The sequence below is a fragment of the Microtus oregoni genome, unplaced genomic scaffold, assembly GCF_018167655.1.
Source record: "Microtus oregoni isolate MIOR12 unplaced genomic scaffold, Mior012 000002F_ref0000024, whole genome shotgun sequence".
NCBI classification, from domain to species: domain Eukaryota; kingdom Metazoa; phylum Chordata; class Mammalia; order Rodentia; family Cricetidae; genus Microtus; species Microtus oregoni.
In genome coordinates, this window is record NW_024543061.1 from 61,521,142 (window position 1) to 61,542,979 (window position 21,838).

At 38.8% G+C, this 21,838-nt stretch overlaps 1 protein-coding gene across 1 annotated transcript in view; it reads left to right on the forward strand.

The window, feature by feature from the left end:
• The window catches only part of Kdm5a (lysine demethylase 5A), an 83,641-nt gene extending 63,315 nt beyond the window's left edge, over positions 1–20,326 (forward strand). Inside the window, exons 25-28 of the mRNA XM_041679497.1 lie at positions 2,299–2,458; positions 5,662–5,882; positions 8,036–8,446; positions 15,358–20,326. Coding sequence (XP_041535431.1) covers positions 2,299–2,458; positions 5,662–5,882; positions 8,036–8,446; positions 15,358–15,564 — 999 coding nt within the window. The 3' untranslated portion in view covers positions 15,565–20,326. The remainder of the gene's footprint in view (positions 1–2,298; positions 2,459–5,661; positions 5,883–8,035; positions 8,447–15,357) is intronic.
• Positions 20,327–21,838: the final 1,512 nt, after the last annotated feature.

The following is a 21,838-nucleotide window of genomic DNA, read 5'->3' on the forward strand; positions in this document are numbered from 1 at the left end:
TTTGAGACAGGGTTTCTCTGTAGTTTTTCGTGCCTGTCCTGGAACTAGCTCTTGTAGACCAGGCTGGCCTCGAACTCACAAAGCTCCTCCTGCCTCTGCCTCCCGAGTGCTGGGATTAAAGGCTTATGCCACCACTGCCCAGCACCATCTCTCAAATCTTAAATCCTCTGTGGTGGAGTCCTGTGTGTAGGTGTGTGTGTATACAGTTATGTATATGTGGGTGGGTATACATGTATGTGGATACTAGTAGTCAATCTTGGGTATGGTTTCTCAAGGAGCCATCAGCTTTATTTTAAATTTCTTAAAAATCACATTTGCTTATGTGCACATACTCATTCACACCATGAAACATGTATGGAGGTCAGAGGACAACTTGTGGAAGTAGGTTCTTTCCTTCCACCTTGTGGGTCTTGGGGATCGAACTTCAGTCATCATGTTTGTCAGCAAGTATCCTTATTTTATTCCATTTTTTTCCCTTCTTTTTTCTTTTGTCGAGACAAGTCTTTTTCTTTGTAGTTCAACTGACCTGGACTTAGTATCTAGACTAAGCTAGCTTTGAACTCAATAGAGATAGATCCACCTGCCTCTTCTATTTTTATTGAGGGTTTTCTTAGTGACTAGTACTTTATTGATAGTTCAATGCCCAGTACCACTCGGGGAAGAGACAACAAATCAAACATAGAAATACACTTACTAGCAAATAAAGACAACTGTTGTCACAACAGGAAAGAAAATGGCCAAAATTACCTAAACTTTTGAGGTTAAAATTAATTAAAGTTAAAGTAGTAATTAAAAAATAAAGATGAGGGGCTGGAGAGATGGCTCAGTGGTTAAGAGCACCGGCTGCTCTTCCAAAGGTCCTGAGTTCAATTCCCAGCAACCACATGGTGGCTCACAACCATCTATAATGAGATCTGGTGCCCTCTTCTGGCATGCGGGCATACATGGGAGGAATGTTGTATACATAATAAATAAATAAAATCTTTAAAAAAATAAATATTTAAAAAAAAATAAAGATGAAGAGAATTCCTTAGAGAATCATCTGAGACCTAACTAGAACTGTCAGAACTGTATAAATTATATATTGGCATTCGAGTTCTTCATTGTATTACATAAGGAGAGTTGGTAAGAGTGTGTGGGTTTGAAACCCTTTAGAAGGGATTAAATTGCCCGTGTATTAAAATGTCACATTTAAACTTTCCGTCTTCCTCTTAAGTCCATTTTATATTTCTGTTAAAAGATCAAAAATTACAACAACAACAACAAAAGGAATTACTAACTTGGGGCTGGAGAGATGGCTCAGTGGTTAAGAACATATACTTCTGCAGAGGACCAGAGTTTGTTGCTCAGCACCCACATTGAATAGCTCACAACCACCTGTAAATCCAGCTCTAAGAAGAGCCAACATTTTTGACCTCAATGAGTACCTATAATCAAATGTACAGTCACACACTTGTACACATAATTAAAAATAAAAAAATCAAATGATTCTTGTTATTAAAGGATGTTTTTATAATAAATAGACTTTGGGAGGTAGTTAAATGATATCTTTGTAGATTACTTTTAGTTTATTTTTTTTAGCTCAAGACATTTAAGCTTTTCTCTGTGTGTGTGTGTGTGTGTGTGTGTGTGTGTGTACACGTGCATGCAGCACCCAATTAATAATATACAGAAAATAACAGTTAATATTTGGGGGGGGGGGGGGAGTTGAGACAGGGTTTCTCTGTGTAGATTGGGAGCCTGTCCTAGAACTCACTCTGTAGACCACATTGGCTCTGAACTCATAAAGACCTGCCTTTGCCTCACAAATGCTGGGATTAAAGGCCACCACCACCCAGCCCAAAGTTAGTACCATGTTTTTAGTGTCTTATGTCAGAAGTTTTCTCTCTCTCTTTTTTATCCGAGACAGGGTTTCGCTGTAGTTTTAGAGTCTGTCCTGGAACTAGCTCTTCTAGACCAGGCTGGCCTCGAACTCACAGAAATCCACCTGCCCCTGCCTCCCGAGTGCTGGGATTAAAGGCATGTGCCACCACTGCCCAGCTTGCTCTTTCTTTCTCTCTCTCTTTTTTAATAATTTGTTTAATTTTTTTTTTATGTATATTGGTGTTGAAGGTGTCTTTGGAACTGGAGTTACAGGTAGTTGTGAGCTGCCATGTAGGTGCTGGGAATTGCAGCCAGTGCTTTAACCACTGAGCCATCTCTAGCCCAATGTCAGAAATTTATAACTTGAAAACATTCATTTATAGGTTTTTGTAGATTAAGAGGTTATAATGTTGATAGCTTCTCTTTGTTCTTTAGGATACAGCCAGTGTGAAATCCTCTAGTAGTCTGGAACCCAATCTCTTTTGTGATGAAGAAATTCCCATTAAGTCTGAGGAAGTGGTAACTCACATGTGGACAGCACCTTCGTTCTGTGCAGAACATGCATATTCTTCTGCTTCTAAGAGTTGTTCTCAAGGTAATAATTGCCCTTGGAAAGATGTGTAGGATCTGGGCATGCTGGCACATGATGGTAATCCAAACACATAGAAGGTACAAGCAGGTTAGCCAAGGAGTTCAAGTTCTTTCCTAACAAGATAGCAAGTTTGAGGCTAGCCTGAGCTACATGAGACCATGTCTTTTTTTGTTTCGTTTGTTTTTCGAGACAGGGTTTCTCTGTGTATTTTTTGACTGTCCTGGAACTCACTCTTAGACTAGGCTGGCCTCAAACTCACAGAGATCCACCTGCCTCTGCCTCCTGAGTGCTGGGATTAAAGGAGTGCACTGCCATGACCGGCTAAGAACATGTCTTTATAAAAACAGAAGTGAGCCTGGTTCAGAACCAGCCATGCAAGTCTGACAACCTAACTTTGTTTTCCAGAACCCTCATAAAATAAAAATGCTCTGGAATCCTAGTGCTGGTGCAGGAGATTTTGCTGGGAATTCTCAGGCCAGCTAACTTGGAGTAAGCAGCACAGTAGGAGAAACAAGTCCCTCAATAAGGACTTAAGAGACTGTCATCTAACCACTGCATGCTGTGACTCATGTCTTTCTATACTCACATAATAAAAAATAAATCAGAAAACATAAGGAGATTTATTTAGTTCAGTGGTAGAGTGTTTGCCTAGCAAGTGCAAGACCTAGGTTTGGTCCTTAGGCCTGAGAAAAACAAAAAATAAAATTAATTATGTGTAGAAAGTAAGATGGAACAGATGGGAAAAGATATTCAGATTTTTTCTTTTTAAGATTTATTATGTATACAATGTTCTGCCCACATGTACACACCTGCAGGCCAGAAGAGGGCACCAGATTTCATTATGGATGACTGTGAACCAACATGTGGTTTCTGGGAAGTGAACTCAGGACCTCTAGAAGAGTAGCCAGTGCTCTTAACTGCTGAGCCATCTCTCCAGCCCCTTAATTCAGATTAATTAATTAATTGAATACATACCTGGTTGTCACTTCCTAAGATGTAGGCAGAAGTTTCTGTTCTGACCAGTCCCATAGCCATTTAGTCCCAAAGAAATACACAGAGGCTTATATTAATTATAAACTGTTTGGCCTATTAACTCAGGCTTATTACTAACCAGCTTACAACTTAACCCATATTTCTTGTCTATGTGTAGGCATGTGGTTTGATACCTTTTCTCAGTAAGGCATTCTCATCTTCCTTTGCATTCTACTGGTGACTCTGTCCTTCCTCTTCCCAGAATTCTAAGTCTGGTTATCCCACCTATACTTCCTGCCTGGCTACTGGCCAATCAGTGTTTTATTAAACTCGTACAAGTGGCTAATCTTCACAGTGTACAAGAGCATTATCCCACAGCACTAAGAGAACCTGAAAACTTGGTGAAAGTAAAAATTTTGTTTCTTTTTCTGTCATTAGATGATAGTCTGAAAAGGTAATAGAATTATAGAGTCCTAATTAGGAAAATTTTGTAGTTCATGTGGCACATGCCATATTTGTGTAGAATCTCTGGCAGATCTTCACTTAGCCTCTGCTTGATCAGTAACAGCTGTCAAGGAACTCTGTGCTGCTTAAGAATATTCATGGTTGCCAGGTGGTGGTGGCATATGCCTTTGATCCCAGCATGTGGGAAACAGAAGCAGTAGATCTCTGGGAGTTCGAGGCCAGCCTGGTCTTCAAAGCAAGTTCCCGAACAGCCAGGTCTGTTACATTGAGAAACCCTGTCTCAGAAAATAGAGAGACTATTCATACTGAGCTTGGGTATTCTTTGTTCTGTGGAGTTTTTTTATTTTGGGGTGTAGAGACAAAGTCTTACTCTATAGCTTTAACTGGTGTGGTTCTTTGTGTAGTTTCTGTTGGCTTCAAAGTTACAGAAATACTCTTGCATCAGCTTCCTGAGTGCTGGGATTACAAGTGTGTGCTGCTGTGCCTGGTACTCAATATTGTGGATTTTATTTTATTTATTCATTTATTGGTTTTTGTCTTAAGAAGTTCTTTTTTTCTTTTTTAAATGTGTATGAGTGTTTTGTCTGCTTGTATGTATGTGCACCGTGTCTATGCCTGATACCTGAGGAAGTCAGAAGAGGACATTGGGTCCCTTGGAACTAGAGTTTGGGTAGTTGTTAGTGGGTGCTGGGAATCAAACCCATATCTTCTGCCAGAGCAACAAATGTTTTTAACCACCGATCCATCTCTCAACTCCCAGGTTTTGCTATTCTTTTTTTTTTTTAATGTTTTATTTATTTATTGGTTTTTTGAGACAGCGTTTCTCTGTAGCTTTGGAGCCTGTCCTAGAACTCACTTTGTAGACCAGGCTGGCCTCAAAGTCACAGAGATCTGCCTCCTGAGTTCTGGGATGAAAGGTATGCACCACCACTACCCGGCAGTTTTGCTATTCTTAATTGTTAGAGAGTTCTTTCTTCTGATGAATACGTTCTCAAAGATGTTGACTTTTCTTCTACCTAGAAAAAATAAGTAGTACTTTATTTCACTGGTCTGGGAAATGGCCTCCTATTCCCAGAGCATCACCCTGCAGGAACCAGTTTTAAACTTTAAAGCAGCTATTGAGGGTGGCCCGTAGGAATTCTGGCTTCTTGTGCGTTTGGTGGGGAGGTGTTGTTGTGGGTGTATATGTGCTTAAAGGCTTGAAGTTGATGTCAGGTGTCTCCACCATCAGTTTCAGTCCTGCTTTTGTGATAGAATCTCTCATTTGAACCTGAAGCTCACTGATGGACAAGACTGGGATATTTGGCTGTCTCCATTCACAGTACTAGGTTACAGTTACAGGTGCTCATTGCCACACCCAACTTCATGTGGGTGGGTGTAGGGATCCAAATTCAGGTCCTTCTGCTTAATGCAGCAAACACTTTGCACACTGAACCATGTCTCCAACTTCCTATATTCATTCTTTAACTTTAATTTTTATTTTAAAATTTGATAGTATATGCCTATATGCTTTCTATTTGGGAGCTTGAAATAAGGGAATTTTTTGAGATCTCTCCAGGCAACATAATGTCTTTCTTTGGGGAAGGGGATAGCGGATTTGTTGTTGTTGTTGTTGTTGTTGTTTTCTCTAAAGCAAAAAATGTACAGAAAACCTATTTTTAATACTAATATATAGATAAGGAAGAGGGAAATTTCTAAACATTTACTTTGTAAACATTTGTATACCATTTTCACTTCTTTGCTTTGTTTCATGATGTCTTTGGGGAAAGGTTCTAGCACACCAAGAAAGCAGCCTCGGAAGAGCCCTTTGGTTCCCCGAAGTTTGGAGCCTCCAGTGTTGGAGTTGTCTCCTGGAGCAAAAGCCCAGTTGGAAGAACTCATGATGGTGGGAGACCTCCTAGAAGTGTCTCTGGATGAGACACAACACATATGGCGGATTCTGCAGGCCACACATCCCCCCTCAGAGGACAGATTCTTACATATCATGGAGGTATGACCCTCATACTAACTTCAGTAGTGATTTTAAAAATACTTAACATGTCCATGTTCGTTGGTAGTACCTCAGATACTGTTACAGGGGTGTCAGAGTGGGTAGTAATTTGTCAGTCCTGTTCTCTCATTTAAGCAAAAATTTTTGTTTCTTTGTTTTATTTATTTGTTTGGCTGCTTGATTGTTTGTTTTTGTGTTTTTTTTTTTAATAGAATTTCTCTGTGTATCTTTGGCTGTCCTGGAACTCACTCTGTAGACCAGGCTGGTCTTGAACTTACAGAGATCTGCCTGCCTTTGCTTCCCTGAGTGCTGGATTAAAGGCATGCATCACCATTGCCTGCCTCCTTTGTTTTCTTTATTGAAACTTTGTATAATAGTTCTTTTATTTTTGCTTGAAAAAAGCAGGGATTAATAAACAGTTTAGCCAAGTATCATGTTACAGGCTTGTAATCATAAAACAGAGGAGGGTGGAGGCAAGAAGATCAGCATTCAAAGTTAACCTTGGCTACACAAGCCCTTGTCTCAAACAAACAAAAAACTCAAGCAGTTTAGGGGCTAGAGAGATGAATCAGTGCTTAAGAGCATATATTGCAGTCAGGTCAGTTCCAAGCACTCACATTGGGTGGCTCACAAATACTTCTAACTCCAGTTCAAGGGGATCTGAAACCCTCTCCTCTACTCTAGAACCTTTCCACTCACATGCATGTATCCACACAGAAATGCACACATAAAATTTAAAAGACTCTTTTTAAACAGTTGTCTTAGAATTGGGTAAGTGTGGTAATTTTTAAAAGGTGCGACCAGGAAGATGGCTCAGTAGGTAAAGTTCTTACTTTGCCAATATGAGGACCAGAGTATGGATTTCTAGCACCTATATTTAAAAAAAAAAAAACTAGATGATCTTGGCGGCCTGCCTATAATCCTGGTTTATAAGGCAGACAGGGAATTTCAGGAACAAACTGGCTAGTCACACTAGCCAAAATGATGAGCTCCATGTTCAACAATTTTTACAAGGTGGAGGAGAGTGATTAAGGAAGACACAGACATCATTTAGGCTTCCACACATTGAAACTTGTATACCTATGTAAACACATACCACATGCATTTGTGTGTGCGCACTCAGGGAAAAAGGTAAGGGAGTGATTAAGTAGAACTGGATGCGTTAGAAGGGAGAGTTCACAGTCATGTACTACATTTACAATAGCAGTTTATCATGGTGTTCATAATGGTGTTTTACATCCATAATCTCCTTTGATCATGCTAGGATTATTGGCATGAGCAATCCATTTCTGAATATAGGGTAGGTATTATTTTCTATTCTTTCTTTCTTCATTGACTATTCTCTTCCAAAGTGGTCTCACTTGGCTGTCTTTTACCTCAAAAAGATCCACCTACTTCTGCCTCTGGAGTGCTGCGGCATTACAAGTGTGCACAACCACACTTGGCTTAACCAGCCTCTTATTTATGTCCTTTTCTTTGAGACAGGGTCTTTGGCAACCCAAGATTTCTGAGTACCAAAGGATGACTTTAACCTTCTGATCCTCCCACCTCTCCCTCGATCTCCCAAGTGCTGGAGTTCCAGGCTTGCACCCCCCACATCTGGTTTTATGGTGTGTGAGGATCAGGTTTAGGGTTTTTTTTACCTGCTGAGCTACATGCCCAGCAAATCTGTCTCTTAAACAGCTTAGAATAATATTTTTTTCTTTTTGTCATTTAAAAATTTTGGCAGGGGCTAAAACACAAGAGATATATCATCTTACCTTTTTTTTTTTTTTGAGTATACAGTTCAGTTGTGTTTGTAACATATTCATATTGTATGCAAATACCACCTCAGTCTATCTCTAGAACTCATTTTGTGGGCTTGAAAGTTGAAGCATGCTCTCACTGCATAGACCAAGTTGTCCTTGAACCTGCAGCAACCCCCTTGCCACTGACTCTTAAATGCTGAGATTACAGATGTTTACTATCAATGCCCAGATTCCTACAACTCTGTAATCATCATAAAGAGAAAATCTGTACCATTAAACAGTAAATCTGTTTCCCCTCCTTCATCCCCTATTTACTTTTTGTGTCTGCTAATTTGTTCTAGGTGCCTTATATAGACACTTTTTTTAGTTTTGCATGAAAATTCTGATTAATTTATATTTTTGAAGGATGATAGCATGGAAGAGAAACCACTAAAAATGAAAGGAAAGGATTCTTCTGAGAAGAAACGGAAACGGAAGCTAGAGAAGGTAGAACAATTTTTTGGAGAAGGAAAGCAGAAGGTCAAGGAGCTAAAGAAAATAGATAAACCTAAAAAGAAGAAATTAAAATTAAATGTGGACAAATCCAAAGAGCTGAATAAGTTGGCCAAGAAGCTAGCAAAAGAAGAAGAGAGAAAGAAAAAGAAAGAAAAGGCTGCTGCAGCCAAAGTCGAGCTTGTGAAAGAGAGTACTGAGAAGAAAAGAGAGAAAAAAGTACTGGATATCCCCTCAAAGTATGACTGGTCAGGAGCAGAGGAATCTGATGATGAGAATGCTGTGTGCGCAGCCCAGAACTGCCAAAGGCCGTGTAAGGACAAGGTGAGGTACAGGGGTTCATGGACTGTGTGAAAAGGCCAGAGATAATAATGATTGTGGAGATGTGTGTATAATATATCAGTAATTTGTGATTCCACGATTTGGACTTCTAACATATTTTTTCCCACAGTTTTTATAAACCATTTTAAATAGTGAAGCTACTTAAGTATGCTTAGTGTAGGAAATACATTTTTTTAAAAAGTCATTTACTTAGAGATATACAGAAGCATAGAAAAGTTACTTGATATCTTGGCAAGCAGTTTGTTTCATATGCAGTGTGCAGGTCAAGCTTCAAAATGCACTTCTGACCTCCCCGTAGTGTGATTCAGAACTAGGTGGCTTGTCTGTTAGCCACAATAGCCTGGGAGAAGTCCATCCTTATCTTGAGACACCCTAGACAAAGGATACTCTCTTAAATAGAATATGATTTTTAAAGCAAATAATTCAGACTCTTAGTTGTTGTCGTTAAATTTTTCAGCCTAGGCTAGTAGATGGCTCAGTGGTTAAAGATGCTTGTTCCCAAACTTAACAGTTTGAGTTCATTTCCAGGACTACATGATAGAAGTAGAGAAGTAGCTTCTTCAAGTTATCCTCTGACTCCCACATATGGTCTGTACTATGCATGTGCTAACTTTTTTTAACCCTAAATTTTAAGCGCTGTAATTCATTGTTGGCTATTTTTTAGGCAACAGTTCTGTTAATTTCTGGGAGAAATGGACAGACTTTATTGGGAGGTGGAGGGATCTCAATTCTTTAAGTGATTTGGAAATATCTTTTATTCTTCCTGTCAAGAATACTAGTAAGGAGCCATTGTGTCAGAACACATTTGTAATTCAGCACTTGGGTAGCAGAGAAAATGAGGGTTTTAAGTTAGAAACCAACTTGGGCTACCTAGTGAAACCTTATCTCAACAATAAATCTTAAAACCATAATTATAATTTTAAAGGGCTATGGAGCAAGCTCAGCTGTTGAAGTCCTTGCTGAGTACAAGAACCCATAGGGGGCTGGAGAGATGGCTCAGCGGTTAAGAGTATTGCCTGCTCTTCCAAAGGTCCTGAGTTCAATTCCCAGCAACCACATGGTGGCTCACAACCATCTGTAATGAGGTCTGGTGCCCTCTTCTGGCCTGCAGGCATACACGTAGAAAGAATATTGTATACATAATAAATAAATAAATATTAAAAAAAAAAAGCAGGGCATAGCAGGATGTTTCTGTAGCAACAGCCCTGAGGCAAAGAAAGAGGTGGAGACAGGTGGAGCCTCCAAACTTGCTGGCCACAGTGATAACTAAAGTTGTACCACTGTTTCTTAAAGGTTGTGCCCCACTTACCTTCTGAATTAAATACTTAACACATTTTTAGAGGCTGTAAGGGACCTAGAGGTTTCTTGTTCTGGCTCCTCACATTTGCATATATGATGTGACCAAAGTTATAGAACTAATTAGTGGTAGCACCCAAAAAAATGAAAGCCAACCCTGACTCTTTGATTGTTCCAGATTCTGGTTCTCTATCAAGTTCCCAACTCTTGGGTAATTTTCATTTATTTACTAAACAGGCTGGTGGAAGGTTAGCTTTTCTTCTTTGGCTATGAATATATTAGTAGCTCATTGCTGTTAGATCTTCTCTCTTCTTTAGCTAATTTTCAGTAATTTCAATGCTACAAATATGTCAGTTCACTTATCCCTGTCTTTTTCCCTCAGCATGCATGTACTACAGGCACTACCACCCCATTCACTGTACAAATTAACTTATGAAAAAAGAACATAGTCCGTGAAACCACTTCAAAATAGGAAGTACTATGTAAATGTAAAGAGGTCATAACCATGAGATTTGCTCCTATGATAATTGTTATTTGTGTGATTACTCTGATAGAGACCATAGATTTAGCTACATATTTAGGGAAAATGTCTATATTAAACTGTTAAAGGTGAGCATAGTGTGTTTCCCTGTCCTTAGCTTAAGTGAAATAAATTTAATGTTACGTTTCTCTGTTAATTCTCTGCAGATTATTTCAGATTATAAATATTTCATCTGCCATTGCTATTTTGAAATTTATTTCTGGCACTCTTTAACTAAGTTAAGAATTTTCAACATTCCTAATTTGTAGTTACTACACAGTTGTCTATATTAACAGGTAAAAATCTAATTTCTAGTTAAGTATCTAACAGATTTTGTGTGACTTCAGCTAAGCAAAGCACTTTTTCAGGAAAATACCATGCAACAGAGAAAAACCTTAGCGTTCATTGGTTTTTAGCTAAATGTCCCTTCATCATTTCTCCTGTCAGTAATAGCTATGATTTTTTTCTAAAAATAAAAAGGTTGAGAAGTGTTATTTTAAAAATTAAGTGGTTACTTGAATGTACTTAGCTTCAGTTTCAAAATAGCTTACAAAGAGTAAAGAAAGATAACAGCAGAGTATGGTGAAGGATTTTGAAAGGCTGTTTCTTCCATGAGTTATGAAGTTTGAGCTAAAATTAACTTCCAAAATAATATAGAGATACTTATTTTAAAATCCAGAAGCTTTTTCTCCCTGAGGTCTACTCCTGTATCTGTCTATCTTATTTGTGTTAACAGTGAAACATGCTTAAAAGAATATTTTAGGTTAATATTTGAGTAGCTTTTTTTCATTATTAGAATAAATTATCATGGCCACGAAAAAAGAATAGTCATTTTACATATGATGATACACTGTTTTCTTTTTACTTATTCTTTCGTGGAACTTTTTATTACTTCTTTATAAAAAGTTTGTTAAGTAAATTAAAATATTTAAATTTATATATTCTTGCGTCAACTTGATTTTTAAAATGTTTTTGTGGCTTGGTAGTGGCAGTGTACACCTTTTTGGTTTTTCTAGACAGGGTTTCTCTGTATAAACAGCTCTAGCTGTCCTGGAACTTGCTCTATAGACCAGGCTGACCTGGTACACAGTGTGTGCCTTTAATCCCAGTACTTTGGAGGCAGAGGCAGGTGGATTTCTGTGAGTTTTAGGTCAGCCTAAGCCTAATCTAGAGAGCAAGTTCCAGAACATCTGAGGCTACACAAAGAAACTTGAAAAGTGAGGAGGGGGAGAGAGGTGGCTTTAATTAAAAGCATGCCTTTAATCCCAGTATTTGCGAGGCAGATCTCTGCGAGTTCAAGGCCACCGTGGCCAGCTAGACTAAGTAAATGTATAAAACTTATACCTGGTACTGCGACAGCATTGTGACCAAGTGTTATAGTTTGTCTGGGACTGTCTAAATTTTATTGCGAAAGATTTTACATACTAGAAAATCTTTCATTCCTAGGCAAACTGAAAGGGTTAGTCACAATGTTTAGAGTACCATAAATTGGTTAAAACTAGTAAATTGGGGCTGGAGAGATGGCTCAGAGGTTACAAGCACTGACTGTTCTTCCAGAGGTCCTGAGTTCAATTCCCAGCATCCACATGACGGGTCACAGCCATCTATATGAGAGCTGGTACCAACACTGTATACATAAAAAATAAGTAAAACAAAAAAAAAAAACCTAGTAAACTGAGAATATTACTATCAATTTTCTCCCCTCCCCCAAACGGAACGGTATTATGCTCTAACGTCTGAACAAAATACAAATTACCAAGAACTTAAGTCTCAGTGTGAAATCATACAACAAAATAAAAATGTCAGGCTACTATTATTTCTGCTACTCTTCGTTTCATATTCCATTTCTTTTCTCTTTTGATTGTACTGAGGATAAAACCCATGCTCTTAAATCCTTAAGGATACTAAGCAAGCGTTCTTAGCACTGAGCTACTAAACACACAACCTCAATATATTACTTAACCTTTTTGTCTGTATGGGAGAGTATTCATGTGGTAGTCAGAGGACAGTAGTCAGTTCTCTCTTCCACATGTGGAGTCCTCCTAAGACACCAGCTCACATTGTTTGTCAGGCTTGGCAGCAAGTACCTACAAGTTACCTACAAGAGCTCTTTCTAGCCCTAATTCTCTTTCATCTGAACACAGTATTATTAGATTTTTACTTGTTAATTTATTAACTCCTAGTTGTTGTGAGGTTTTTGTTTGCTTGTTTTTAAATTCCAAGCTCTTGCTATGTCTCCTTTAAGGACAGTAGGCTCCCTGGGCTTCAAGGAATCCTCCTGCCTCAGCCTCTCAATGGAATTATAGACACCTGCCACCATGCTTGCATTTTGGAGGAACTAGTTAATTTTTTTTTTAATTTAGTAAATGATGAAGTGATGTGGAAGACTTTTCATATGGCAGTGGAATTTAGGTTGATTGTTCATAAAGGAATTGATAAGTGAAGGATATAGTTTTCCTAACTGTATTATTAGGGTAGATTGTTACATAACCAGAAGGCTGCAGTAGAAATAGTGGAAGAGCTAGGATTTGGAAGGCACTTCCAATCAAAATCACATAAGAGAAAATACTGTTTTTTCTTTTCCTATTTTTTTTTTAAATTTAACTTTATTTTGTATACATTGGTGTAAAGGTGTCTGGTCCCTTGGAATTGGAGTTTCAGACATTTGTGAGCTGCTGTGTGGATATTGGGAAATGAACCCGGGTCCTCTTGAAGTGCAGCCAGTACTCTTAACCCCTGAGCCCTCTCTCCAGGCCAAGACAGGGTTCTTTGTGTAATAAAATACCCTTGACTGTCCCAGAACTTGCTTTGTAGACTAGGTTGGCCTCAAACCTGCAGAGATCTGCCCAGGTACTTCTGCCTTCCAAGTAGTGGGATTAAAGGTATGTATCGCTATGCCTGGCTCACACTTTTCTTACTTGAAGAAAATTAATCGATTTTGTTTTTAGAAACTAGAAGCCAGTGGATACAGCAAAAAATTTTAAAGCCTTAGAATGCTTTTTTTTTTTTACTGTGGACTAGCATAAATGAGGACTTGATTGGATTAATAGAATTCAAGGTAGGAATGAAGGGATCTGTTGGTTGGAGTGGCATCATAAAATAATCTAGTAGACATGGTGGCACATGCCTTTAATCCCAGCACTCAGGAGGCAGAGGCAGTTTGAGGCCAGCCTGGTCCACAGAGGGAGTTCCAGGGCAGCCAGGGCTTCACAGAGAAACACTTTCTTGCAGGGGTTGGGGGTCGTAGTATCTCAAATCTATGCAATCCCATGAAACATAGGTCATTTTTCTAATTCCTTTATAGGCTCCAAACACTCAAAACACTCATTTTCCGTTCACCTGCAATAGTTAGCATTTTTATAAATGTTTACTTTTCTATAGCTCCTTTATATTTATTTTATTCTACAGCATATTATCTCCTAATTTTTCTCTGGTTACAGCAGGATCATTATGATATGTTTCTTAACTATACTTTTGCTTTCTTCTGAGGCAAAACACAGTTACAAATGAATGGAACTTAGTTTAGGTGGGGTAGTTAAGTTGTTCTGAACTTAGAGGAAACAATATCACGAGGAAGAGACTCCAGTGATCTGAGTCATCCAGAATGTCTTAAAGTCCACACTCAGTTTTAAGTGTGTATTTCCCTTTTCTTAATAAACTGACTGCTTTGCCACAGAGATCCCAGCATTGTGGAGGCTAAGACAAGAGGATCTCATCTCATTTGAGCCTAGCAGAGTGTTAGACTGAAGATGAAGTTTGAGGCTAGCCTGGGCTACATAGTAAGACTCTGCCTATGGGAGCTCACCTAAAGAATTTGATTACAGGAAGAAAAAAATATTTAAGAAAAAATACAAATATTTAAGAGTGCTTAGAATAGAAATGATAAAAGCTAATAAGGCAAATGACAATTTTTTTTTAAATAATTTTTCCATCTTTTATTACAAGCCCAAAATCACTGACATGATTGTCATAAGCTTTTACCAGCTGTGGAAACATTTTGAAAACCACTCTTTCCTTAAAAAAATGTATTTACCTAGCCAAGGCCTCTTTTGTTTTTATTCACTGACTGTCCTGAGGGACTTTTTTTTTATCTCTTCATTTTCCTTTGTTCCAATGTCTGATAAAGCTCATGATTTTAAGTGGCTTCCTGTATCACCACCACAGTGATCAGCCTTTATATTGTGAAAGGGGTTCGCTGTAGCTCTTTTCATCTTGATAGATTCTTGTCTACTATGACAAATTAAATGTAAGAACTGTAATTGCCTTCCAAGCATAAAAGCCTCAAGTTACACTTCCCTGCTATATTGTAAATGCCAAGGTGTAAAGTCACCAAACCAAAGCCTCTTCTGTCTCTTGTAGTCACTATAGGCTCTGAAGGATCAGTGTTTGCTTGGCATCTGCCACTGACACCTGCCTTTTTTTTTTTTTTCAGACTAATTTAAAACCCCAGAGTAATCTATTGACCTGTGTCTTTGACTGTTGTAATTGGTTAACTTGTAAGATTTGACCTCTGATATTTGCTAACTTTTTATAGGGAGTTGTATTTGTAACGGAAGAAGAGAAGAATAAAAAATAGTAGTTTTAAAAGTGGCCTATGTGACTGCTTTTCTAAAAAGGTATTTAATGCTCTTAGTACTTTGGCTTATCTCTTTGAAATAAAGCTAATCCACAGGATTGCCTCACATTGTTGTACTTTTCCTTTCTTGATTGTTAATCGCATTGTCTTAGAGCCTAGAAACTGTTAATATTAGCTAAAACTACTTGGCTGCTCTATTAGAAGTTTCTTTTTTGTCAAGTATTCCCCAATCATGTTTCTGCCTCACAAGGAACCCCAGGTATTCATGAGGTAATAGAGTACCTAAGAGGCCTAATGTTGTGGACACATTATGGTAAAATATAATTTGGGGTATTAACTTATCAGCTTCTTTCTTTGAAAAATAACCCCATAAGAAGTCATATCTGTCTCTGGATATCCCAATTGTTTGCTCTCCTTTAAGCCAAGAAAGCTCTTTGGTTTGCTTTTGTTCTGGTCTTACTGTTTTGATACTAAACATTTCCCAATCTTTATCTTCTACAGGTAGACTGGGTGCAGTGTGATGGCGGCTGTGATGAGTGGTTTCATCAAGTTTGTGTTGGTGTATCCCCAGAAATGGCTGAAAATGAAGATTACATCTGTATAAACTGTGCAAAGAAGCAGGGGCCAGATAGCCCAGGCCAAGCACCGCCTACTCCCTTCATAATGAGCTACAAACTACCAGTGGAGAATCTTAAAGAGACCAGTTAGCACATGCTTGGTTAGCTCGCAACATGGGGGGAAGTGGACCAAATTGAGAGCTTACTCATCAAGCAGAGTGGTTCCGACCACTCAGAATGTTGTTCCCAAAGATGAATGGACTTAAGAGAAAGTCCTCTTAGTGCTGGCTTCCTCTGTGTGTGGATTGTGTGGGCTACATTCTCAATCATCTGTGCAGAGGATGTCTTCTTTGGTACAGCAGCCAGTATTTCAGCTCTTGACTCCTTTGAGTATGGTTTGCTGTGTTAAGGTCGGGTTCTTGGTGGAACTCTCGAAGCTGTTTGGTGTTAACATGGTGTGCTTAGTGGGGCATATAAGATGTGACTTATGACAATTGAAACTAGTTGTGGGTGGTTACACCTACAGGTGGTGCCATTGGAGGGCCTGACTGTTTGAATCTCCTTAGTTAGGATAATTGGACAAGAGTCAGAGTATAAGTCTCTTTCCATAATTACTGGCATTTATGCCCTACTGATCCAGTTAGGAGGAACAGGCCAAAGGTACCCTTTTAGATGTTTTGGGGTGGCAGTGCAGTTTGTAGACCTGCTTGTGCTTATTTATACCAATAAGAAAATCCTCCAAAAGAGCCCCTCACTTTCCTCAGGAGGATGTCAGCAGTTTAGAAAATCTGACTAGACTGGATTCTGGGAAGAAGGTTTTTTTCTTATTTCAAGGCAAGTATCCCATTGGTGTGAGAAGTCGATCTGGTCTGTTTTAGAGAAGGGAGGTACATGGATCCAGGTTCTGGAGGAAATAGGGATAACTAATGAAAACATTTTACTGAGCCTCGGTGATGCATGCTTATCTGGGAAACCCTCTTCCACAAGTATTCCAGACTCCACCATGCTTCAGGCATGGCCATGAGCAAAACTGGCAAATAACAGCTTTTGCCTTGCAGCCCTAACCTTAATGCCTGTAGTTTCCAACATCGCCCCAGAAGATGTTCATGAATAACACCATGGCTTCATCAGAGGATATGGGGTTATAAGTCCTCTGGGTGTGAAGCTGTTTTAGTAAATCCGTTTTTAAAAAGAAAGACTTGTTTTTACTTTTTTCTAAATGTCTGACTACTGACTGTTCTATAGATTATTTTTCCTTTTTTAATATACATATATGAATATAGATATATATATATATATTTACTGTTACCAGCAGCATATGACAGAGTTTGAGCATCAAAAAATCCATTTGGGAGCTTGCATTTTCTTTCTGCTTTTTGATAAAAAAAATAAAAAAAAAATTCCATTCCTTCCTTGTAGTACAAGGAGTTAGCACTCCCTTCTCCATTCTCACTTAAACATATCTTCCACTTTTCTTCTGTTCAAATAGATAATATATTTCCTCCATGTTGGGACTTGTCCCTGTCTGTTGGGCAGCTTGGTCTTACTCTAGTCAGTACTGAATGTTATGTATGTTTGAAACTATGGTGCTGTGTCCTCTCCCCCTGTTGTTCTGTGTTCTTATAGAGGTGTTAGGTGTACTCTATAAACTCTTACTAGAAGGGGACTAATATATTTTAAAGGACAAAAAAAAATTTTCTAAAAGTATTTATCTTCACTATCCTGTGTTCTTTATTTTGGTTTAAAAATCTACAGTTTGACTTAAATTCATCAGTTATCCTTTTAAAGGGGGCATTGAGCAAACCTAAAGTTTGTCATCTCTTCTCCCCTTTGCCCCAGTCTCTTAAGGAAATGTCTTCTAGTAACTAGAAGTGAGATGTACTGTCCAGTTACAGACTGTGTGGGTATGAGGGTTACCTCAAAAGGCGTCTTTAGAGAAAAAGTTTTTCTTACAAAATGTCTTCTCCCAAGTGCTAACCAGGCTTGACCCTGCTTAGCTTCCAAGGTCAGACAAGACATACACATGCAGGTGGTACGGCTGTAGGTACAACATCCAGTTTCTGGTTTATACTACCTACTTTTTGGTCTCTTTACCTATTTGATAACATTTGAATATCTTGACCAGTTATACGGTTTGAATATGTTGTGCTTGTGTCTTGAATATCCATCTCCGTGTGGGTGTGAGTAGCAGTTACAAGGTTAACTAAGTAATTAGTTAATTTCATACATTTTTGTTTTGCCAAGCTATGAAGATTATCACTTAAGAATTTTATTTGGCTGTTATAATGAAAAAAGCACAATATTTTTTTTTTTACCTTTTTGTCTTTGTAAAAGATTTGAAAGGCTTGTGTTTTAAAAATTGAGTGTATTCCCACCCTTCAGAAGTTTAAAATGTAAGTGATGGAATCCCAAAATGCACATAAAAAATTTTGATTTTTCTTCCAATTAACTATTTTCCATTAGCTGTTCTCAACAGAACAGAATTGTGAGGATGCTGAAAGGCGATTGTTTGGGGAATAATTGTGTACTTTGTACAGTGTTCGTCCTTTGGAGACCTCAGAAATAGGCAGTATGTCTGTACCTGTGACTAGCTGCCTGTCATCTTCTGACATTTTGAAACTTTTAAATATATAATTTAATTGATTCATTTGGCTCTTTCTGTACTTATTTGAGGAATTTGGCTTATCTTAGCCATAAATTTATACCAAAACTCAAAAGAACATAAAGATAGGGGCTAGAAAGATGTCTCAACAGTTCAGAGCACTGGCTGCTCTTCCAGAAGACCCAGGTTCAATTCTTAACACTACATAATGGCCCACAACCGTCATTAACTCCAGCTCCAGGGAATCCTGCATCCTTTTCTGGCCTCCAAGAACACTGCACACTTGTGGTACACAGGCGTACATTCAGGAACATTCTCAGACACATACAATAGAAGTAATTAAAAGATAGTTTAAAAATATTCTAAGGATATAAGGAAAAAACTAGCACTCTACCCACAAATTATAAATCCTGTAGTTTGTGAGTTAATAAGAGTCATCTAAGGAAAAGTAGATGTTCTAATGTAAAGCATTGTTTCACAAAAATTACAGCTACATTCTTCTGTATTTGTTTACATTTTGTATTAAAACTTGATTTATAATGTTTCTCTTTCTGTCTCAAAGTTACAGTTCTTCGTTATTAGTATTTTAGCTTAAGCTTACTTAAGTATTTAATATTTTTTTAAAACTATTTTTCACTGCCTTCATTGTGGATATTTTGACAAAGGTAACAGAATGAAAAGAAATTGAAGTCCGCAAAGTGTGGTGTAGTATAAACACTAATCCCACTACCTTGGGAGTCAGAGGCAGCCTCATCTACATAGCAAGTTCCACACTAGCCAGGACTACATAGTAAGACCCTATCTCAAAAAAATAGCGATAGTAGTTAAGTCTTTGACAGTTCTTGACAGGTCAAGTCATTAGAAGTGTATGCAATCCTCGTATTCGGAAGTGCAAGGCAGCAATGGTTCCTAGTCCCTAGCTAGGGAGATGTCCTCATCCTCTCACCGATGTCGTTTCACTTTTGGTGTTCCTGCAGAAGCCACGAGGAATGTGGAGTTGGAGAAGTGTGGCTCCCTCACGAAGCTGCTATAAACTAGCGTGACGTGTCTGACTCTTGACTTGTGCCTCAGTGAGTTATGAATTACTGCCTGTCACACTTCAAAGAACTGGAAAGCAGACAGTAAATCTGTGATGCCCATGATAAAAATGTGCCAAACCCTACGTTAGCCTGAGTTCCTAGTGCTTCCCTTCCGTCTATGCTTTTGTCCTCAATGGGAATCCAAGAAATGTCGATTTTCTTGGTTTGCTGGATTCAGTTCATATAAAGAAACTGCTTGTCAACTGGATGTGATGGCATACACCTTTAATTCTGACACCTGGGAGACAGGCAGGCTGGGTTACAAAGTGTGTTCCAGGACAGCTGCACAAGAGGGAGAGCCTGTCTCAAAACCAAACCCAAATAAACAAAAAGAAACGGTTTGTCAGTGATTTAATTCTGTAGTATATTTGGGTGTCAGTCAGTAAAGTAGGAAAAGTGGGGAAATTAAGAAAGCCTACCTACCTTTCAAAAAGTTAGGACAGTCTACTTGCAGGAGAAAGCAATAATTTGGAGTGGATCATGAAATTTGCAAATTGTGGTAATTTTAAGCTGTTGAGTCCCCAAATAACCCTAAAACCAGGTCCAATAAAGTTTCACATGTTAATTAATTTCATGTGTGTAGAATGTTGCTTTTAAGTTAGGTCCTTAAGTACCACACCTTTCAACCCTCCTGTTCCTTTAAATCAAACCACACCATTACTTTGAATGTGAAGAGGGAAAGAATGAACATTGGAGTCTTTGAGAGAAATTGGAGTATTCTCTTGACCTGGGTCCACCCACTGCTCAGTAGCATAGGATGTGCACTGGGAAAAGACATACCATCATGTTCTTCAATAATGTGTCTAGCTGGGCAGTGGTGGCGCATGCCTTTAATCCCAGCACTCGGGAGGCAGAGGCAAGCAGATCTTTTGAGTTCAAGGCCAGCCTAGTCTACAAGAACTAGTTCCAGGACAGGCTCCAAAGCTACATAGAAACCCTGTCTCGAAGAAAAAGTGTCTAAACAATATAAAGGACCTGTTTATGATTAATGATTGATTCCCTTTCATGTTCATTAGAATTTACCAGGGTTATTGATGGTAAGTTAACAGAAATTAAAACTTGATTTCATGATGTTTGAGCATGCCTTTTGTTATTACATCTAATTTTTTTACATTATCTGTCTGTGCTCAGATTCCCCATTCCAACTCTCACTCCATCCCATCATTTATTTGTATTGGTGTGATTTCAAATGGTAACCAAGTAAGGGTAAATTCTGAGAATGAATACCGAAAATCCAGAGGAAAATTAAATAAATGGTAGCCAAACCTGTTTCTCATATTTTACTTGCTATCTATAACATAAAAAGCTAAGCTGAAAGGATTTTATTGGTGGTATGGTTAACCTGTTATCACTGCTGAGAAAGGGGTGTGTGTGTGTTAGAAATACAGAGTGTGGAAGAAGTAATTCTTGATTTTTTTTTTTAGTTTTTTTTTTGGGGGGGGGGGTCGAGACGGTTTCTCTGTAGCTTTGGTGCCTGTCCTGGACTAGTTTTGTAGACCAGGCTGGCCTCGAACTCACAGAGATCCGCCTGCCTCTGCCTCCCAAGTGCTGGGATTAAAGGCATGCACCACCACCGCCTGGCTTCTTGACAATTTTATATGTCTGTTTTTAAAGATGACCTATTTAGGGCTGGAGAGATGGCTCAGTGGTTAAGAGCACTGACTGCTCTTCCAGAGGTCCTGAGTTCAATTCCCAGCAACCATATGGTAGCTCACAGCCATCTATAATGAGACCTGGCACCCCCTTCTGGCTTGCAGGCACATATGGAAGGAATGCTGTACACATAATAAATAAATAAATATTTTTTAAAAAAAGATGACCTATTTAGCACAGGTTTACCTGTATTCCTTTAACTTGGGATCCTCCTGCATCAGTTATAAGTATGTATCACCCTACTTATCTGTCCTGTTTTCATCAAGAAACCATAACCAAAAGACATCCTTTCTTTGCACCCTCTCAAACAGTGGAGATGGTACATCCACCACTGAGCTATAGTTCCAATCACTGTTCTACTTTAACCTTTAAGTTGCCCAAACAAACCTTGAACTTACTCTGTAGCCCAGGTGATCCTTGTGCTTTTCATTGTGTCTGGTTTGAGCTGTCATGTAGTTAGTGATATAAACCTACAACTCTAGATCTTTATTACTTTGGTTCTTAGGACTTGCTCCCTTTGCTGAGAACCAACAATGGGGAAGCTTCCTTTTTTCCTTTGGCCTTCTAATGCTCACAAGTAATTTAAGCTGGGGCTGGAGAGATGGCTCAGCGGTTAAGAGCATTGCCTGCTCTTCCAAAGGTCCTGAGTTCAATTCCCAGCAACCAGGTGGTGGCTCACAACCATCTGTAATGAGGTCTGGTGCCCTCTTCTGGCCTGCAGGCATACACGCAGACGGAATATTGTATACATAATAAATAAGAAAAAAAAATAATTTAAGCCCAAGTTACCTAAGAGTAAATGATGGTTGTGGCACATGCTTTTAATCCCATTACTTGGGAGGCAGAGTCAGGAGGACCTTGGAGTTTGAAATCAGCCTGGTCTGCAGAGTAGGCTTCAGGACAGCCAGGATTAACCCTGTCTCACAAAAGCAAACAAACAGGGCTGGAGAGATGGCTCAGAGGTTAAAGATGCTGACTATTCTTCCAGAGGTCCTGAGTTCAAGTCCCAGCAACCACATGGTGGCTCACAACCATCTACAATGAGATATGGTGCCCTGCAGTCATACATGGGGGCAGCACATTGTATTGTA